Source organism: Manacus vitellinus, unplaced genomic scaffold (genome assembly GCF_001715985.3).
Source record: "Manacus vitellinus isolate BGI_N305 unplaced genomic scaffold, ASM171598v3 scaffold_13_pilon, whole genome shotgun sequence".
NCBI lineage: Eukaryota > Metazoa > Chordata > Aves > Passeriformes > Pipridae > Manacus > Manacus vitellinus.
The window spans coordinates 10,316,645-10,321,637 of record NW_021938999.1 but is presented as its reverse complement, the minus strand read 5'-3'; the positions used below and the strand labels follow the sequence as shown (position 1 = coordinate 10,321,637).

At 39.7% G+C, this 4,993-nt stretch overlaps 1 protein-coding gene across 2 annotated transcripts in view; it reads right to left on the bottom strand.

Moving 5' to 3' along the window:
- Window positions 1–1,647, bottom strand: part of NAMPT (nicotinamide phosphoribosyltransferase) — a 31,857-nt gene extending 30,210 nt beyond the window's left edge. The window contains exon 1 of one of the 2 annotated variants that reach the window (XM_018068046.1): window positions 1,621–1,647. In XM_018068046.1, the coding sequence (XP_017923535.1) occupies window positions 1,621–1,632 (12 nt within the window). In that variant the 5' untranslated portion in view covers window positions 1,633–1,647. Of the gene's footprint in view, window positions 1–257; window positions 370–1,620 lie in introns of those variants that run through there. The other variant, XM_018068044.2, reaches the window with a different exon arrangement.
- Window positions 1,648–4,993: the final 3,346 nt, after the last annotated feature.

Sequence of the window (4,993 nt, the reverse complement as noted above, 5' to 3'; positions counted from 1 at the left end):
GGCACCAGAGGGTCTGAGGGCCAGGGCAGCCCTTGCTCCAGCCGGGACCCTCGCACCGAGGGCCTGGGGTCGATGGCCCTGTGGAAATGGACCCCCCCCGGCCTCCTGGAGGACCCAGATCTCCATCCACCTCCACACCGGCTGCTTCAGTGGGAGAACATGATGCTTTTTGATAGAAAATACTTCTTAGCCCTCTTTTCAGTAGGTTTGGATCAGAGATTTACGTCTGCTTCCGGAAAGCTTACTTTCATACTCACTATAATTGTAGCTGGTCTTCTAATCCGAGTAAATACTTGAGGTTTCTGAATCATGTTTATCCATCGTTTGAATTGTTCTGGGACCACAGAACATTCTTTCGGCACAAGGAGCAAATACAGATGGGATGGGTCAGGGTGGAAGGGGACCACAGCGGATCATCTGGTCCAACCTCCCTGCCCAGCCAGGGTCATCCCAGAGCACGTGGGACAGGATTGTGTCCGGAGGGTTCTGGAATGTCTCCAGTGAGGGAGGCTCCACAGCCACTCTGGGCAATCTGTTTCAGTGCTCCGTCACAGTCGTTACATGATTTCTATCATGGTGGCTCGTCCATGATGGGAAGATGGTGTATGGAAAGAACTATTAACAATGCTGCTGTACTGCATTAAAAAAAGCTGCTTTGTGAGCCTTTTCTGTAAAACCAGTGGTGAATTAACACTTGAGTTGTTGTTGGATGATACACAAATCTGAAATTGTATAACTAATAACTGTTTATTAAGATGATTCAGAAACATTGGGTTTCACCAGTCAGATTTTCAGAGAAATATGAATGTCCAAAATAATTGCAATGAATAAGATCCATAATGGAGTCTAGATATTTTTTTACCTGATTCTGTATAGGTCCTGGTGGATCCATAATTGCACTGTGAACCACATTCATTTGATTACTCTTGTAACCCCTGTTGACCTCATCATGCTCTTGCTTTATGCCATTTCGTGTGAGAAAAACACCAGTTTTATATACATATGTATACCTAACCCAGAGAGGCTGTGGAGTCTCCACTTCAAGAACCCTCTGGACACAATCCTGTGCCATGTGCTCTGGGATGACCCTGCCTGAAAAGGGAGGTTAGACCAGATGACCCTGTGGTCCCTTCCAACCTGACCCATTCTCTGACTCCGTGAAACTACTTTCCTGCAGGAGGGAAAGGGTTCCTATGGAATAGGAAAAAGTCAGTGAAGCAGTTGGAAACATTAAGACACTACATATATCAGGAGTTTCCTGTATGCTTCCCTCCACCAGCTTGTCTGTGTGCTGTTTTTCAACAAAATCTGGTAGTAGCAATGGTAATTGCTGTTATTGCTATCAGCTACCATGAACTTGCAATTAATTCTTGTCTTAGATTTTCCATTTCAGTCTGATTTTCTTGTTCAGTCTCATGGACACAAAGTTATCTTTTTACCCTTACTTCCCCATCAGAACAAGAAAAAGTTGAAATTTCCATTTCCTGTCTCTGATCTCTCTGTAGCTCTTCCCATTTATATCTCTATGTCTTGTTTGTTGCTGCATAGACAATCCAGTCTGCTCTCTTCCATTGGCAAAACTTATCTAAAAGTGCTTACTCATTTAGAAAGCTGCTCTACCTTTTTCCACATCCTCTTTAAATATAAAGTGTTTTTTCTGAAGTTGTCTGGACTTGACTCTTCCTTAATTCCTTCTGAGGGTTCCTTTTGTGGAGTGTCATGTCAATGTGACAACATGATTATTGGATAATTTAACATTATCTTGATACACAAATCTCACGTTTTGTCACAAAACTTTCTTCTGTGGTGTCACTTACATCAGAATTTTGCCCCTTAGCACATTCTTTATCTGTGTTATCCATCCTTATCTTTTTCACAGTGAAATTTTTCTGCTGCAAAGAACAAAGCTTTAATTCTTTTTGGAAAGTCTGTTTTAATATAATGCTGATTAGTAAAAAGAAAAAATAATTTTATCAGATCAGTCATCTTAACTTTAGCAAGAAATTAGAAAATCAGAAAAACAGTACAGGACTTATGTTTTTTGTTGGTTTTGGTTTGATTTATTTTTAAGATGACATTTCTCACTACAGAATTCTCCTGATATATCTTCAAACCTTCAATAGAATAATTAATGATGATTTACTCAGACAGAATTTTTGTCAGCATTGTCCTCCTACTGGCTCTTTCTTGTATCTTATGACATGCCAGAACTTGAATAATGGTTTAATTTAGGTCATATGAACATATCTTAAGCTGTATCTGTAATGAAATATTGTAAAGTTAGAGCACTTCAGAGTATTAATAGAAAATGGTACTATGCTAAACAGAGCTATATTAAATCATGGTTTGGTGAGGAGAATATATTTTGAGTCTGGAAAAAATTAAATAGAACTCTTGTAGCACTAGGTGGTGGGAGTACAGTTACAATGGCAGAAGAGAAGTAATCCTAGGAACCTCAAATACTCAATTCCTGTGCCATATCTGTCATCTATTGTCTGTAAAACTGACTTTGGACTGTTGGATCGGCTTGTGGGAGGGCTTAATGTCTCCCTTCTGATGAAACCACACCACGAAATCGTGCTTTTTAAATGCAAGTTCAGCTAAATTGTTTTTGATACCATTTAACCTCCTGATAGAGCTGGGGTTCTTCAGTAGTTATCTACTAGCATTTTCATTAGGCATGTGAGAGATTTTTAGAGGTACTTGTTTAGATATTTATAATAAACAAAGCTCTAATGGTAGGTTTAATAAATTCATATTAATCCAGGAACATGTTTTGTTGCCCAGGGTTTTCTGATAATAAATGATATTCTGTGTAGCAGAAGCGTCCAGTCAGCATTTTATGCCTATAAAGTCTATACTATAGTCTACTGCTCTATTTGAAGGATAATTGTCCTGCAAATAAGTCCTCAGGCTGATGTCTTAGGAGGTATACAAGGACAGTCAAATTAAGATGGATATTACATTATATCCTTTCTTCAATCAATATTGCAAAACTTGATATTTATTTCATCTAGCTGTGAGAGTCCTGTCACCATTGCATAGAAGATCTCTGTGACTGGAATTTCTGCACACTCCATGCTTATGTACGGGGCATGAGTTTTCCCCTCTAATGTTTCTGGTCATTTCGGTTGTTAATTCTGAGCCTGAACCAATCCACTGTTCTCCCTTTATCTGAGTGATAATTCCAAGGCATATTGACAAATTAAATGTCAACATTGTTTCTTTACATTGTTATTTTTCTTTTCAGATATGCTGGCAAAAGGGCAGAATGTTAGCTTTACTCCTTTGTGTTTTGGGTTTGGTGCATCTAGTACTTGTGGTGCTGTTTAAGCTTTCAGTGTTTGGCAGCAAGTCCCTTGGTGCCTGACAGCCACGCTGGTGTAGCTGGAGTTTATCAGGTGTCTGTCACTCGCCACCTCGGTGCACACAGTTCTTTGCTGTGGAGCTATGAGGAAAACAGAGTGGAGCCTGTGGACTTTTTTTTCCCCCAAGGCTAAACTCCTTTTATCCTTCCTAAAGCTTCCCGTCCTGCATCATTCTGCAACATCTCAGTGTTTCCTCTGTGTTCTCATAGCGTTCTTTCACCTTGGATACCTGCCTGGGACTCTAGAGTTAATCAGTGCATAATTGGTTAAGATCATCTAAGCAGATTTTAATGTGCTCTAGAATTTAATTCTCATTGCTAAACCGTATCCGTCAATAGTCCTGTTAAATAGCATTCCAATCACAAGAAATCACATAGAAGTAGATTACTTTGCATAGAAGTAAGTAAAAAAATCTGGCTCATCATTTTAAATCATACTCAGTGAACGCAGCAAGCCTAGTGTTTCTACCTTGTGGTTTATCCAAAGGCTTGTGTAGAAGTTTCTCTTTAAGAATGATGGACTATGCAGATTATATGTGTGAAAAATGACTTGACTGTATGCATGAAAATGAAGAGGAATTTCTTTATCTATGCAATGTATAGGACAAGGTTAAATCCAGTGCAAGATTCTGTTGAGATGACATATTCTTCTGGTGAGCAGTCACACTGGACTATATATATTTTGATATTTAGATCTTTTGTCTGTGTGTGTATATACATATGTAAAATCTCTAATATTCTGTTGAAATACTTCTTGATGGTCTGTTTACTGAAGTTCCTGTTCAGTCCATGGCATAGCATCTCTTTTCTGTACTCCAGCTACCAAACAGTGTTTCTATGTCTGCAGGACCTTGGTCAGCAAGATTCATACATCAGCACAGCTAACCTTCAAGTGTTTGTTAGTTTTTGTGCTTCTCAGCATGATCACAGCAAGTCAGTTTTTCTTTATACCTTCTTAAGAACTCTATCTGGCCATTAGGTCTTATCTTTGGAAGTCAATGCCTGTATTTCTGCTGGGACTTGGATTGCTAGCTTTCCAGATATGCTGTGAGACTTCTTGCCTTGATTTTTAGAAGAGGTGAATTTCAGATTATGGTTATGGCTTTGTATGGCACCACATAAATTTTTATCTCTTGGCATGCATTGCATAACCAATGCTGAGGTTTTTGCATGTTCTTCAAAGAATAGCAGAAGTTTAATCACTGCATTGTTCAGAGTATTGTGAATCTTGAGATAGCTTTGTACTGGTTTAAAGGTAAACTGGCAGGAGAAATGAACCCCAACTCAAAAGAGATTATAAGTCAGTTACAACTTAATAAAAATAATATCATAAATACAATTATACGGCCAGACAATTGGTTTTAATCCACAAAACTCAGATGTATGACCCAGCACCCTGGGGCACTAACAGAATGGTGTTCATTGGCCACCGTGCTGAGCCCCACGTGGTCCTCCTGAGTCCAACGTAAAAGGAGAGGGGAAAACCTGTTGGTGAGAGTGCTGGTCGCAGTCCAGTCAAGAGTGGTGGTCACAGTCCCGTTGAGGTTCTGGTCCTCTGGATATGAAGAATGGGACCAGAAGTCCCAGGACCCCAAGATTATGTACACTCGGGTTCGAGTGGGAATG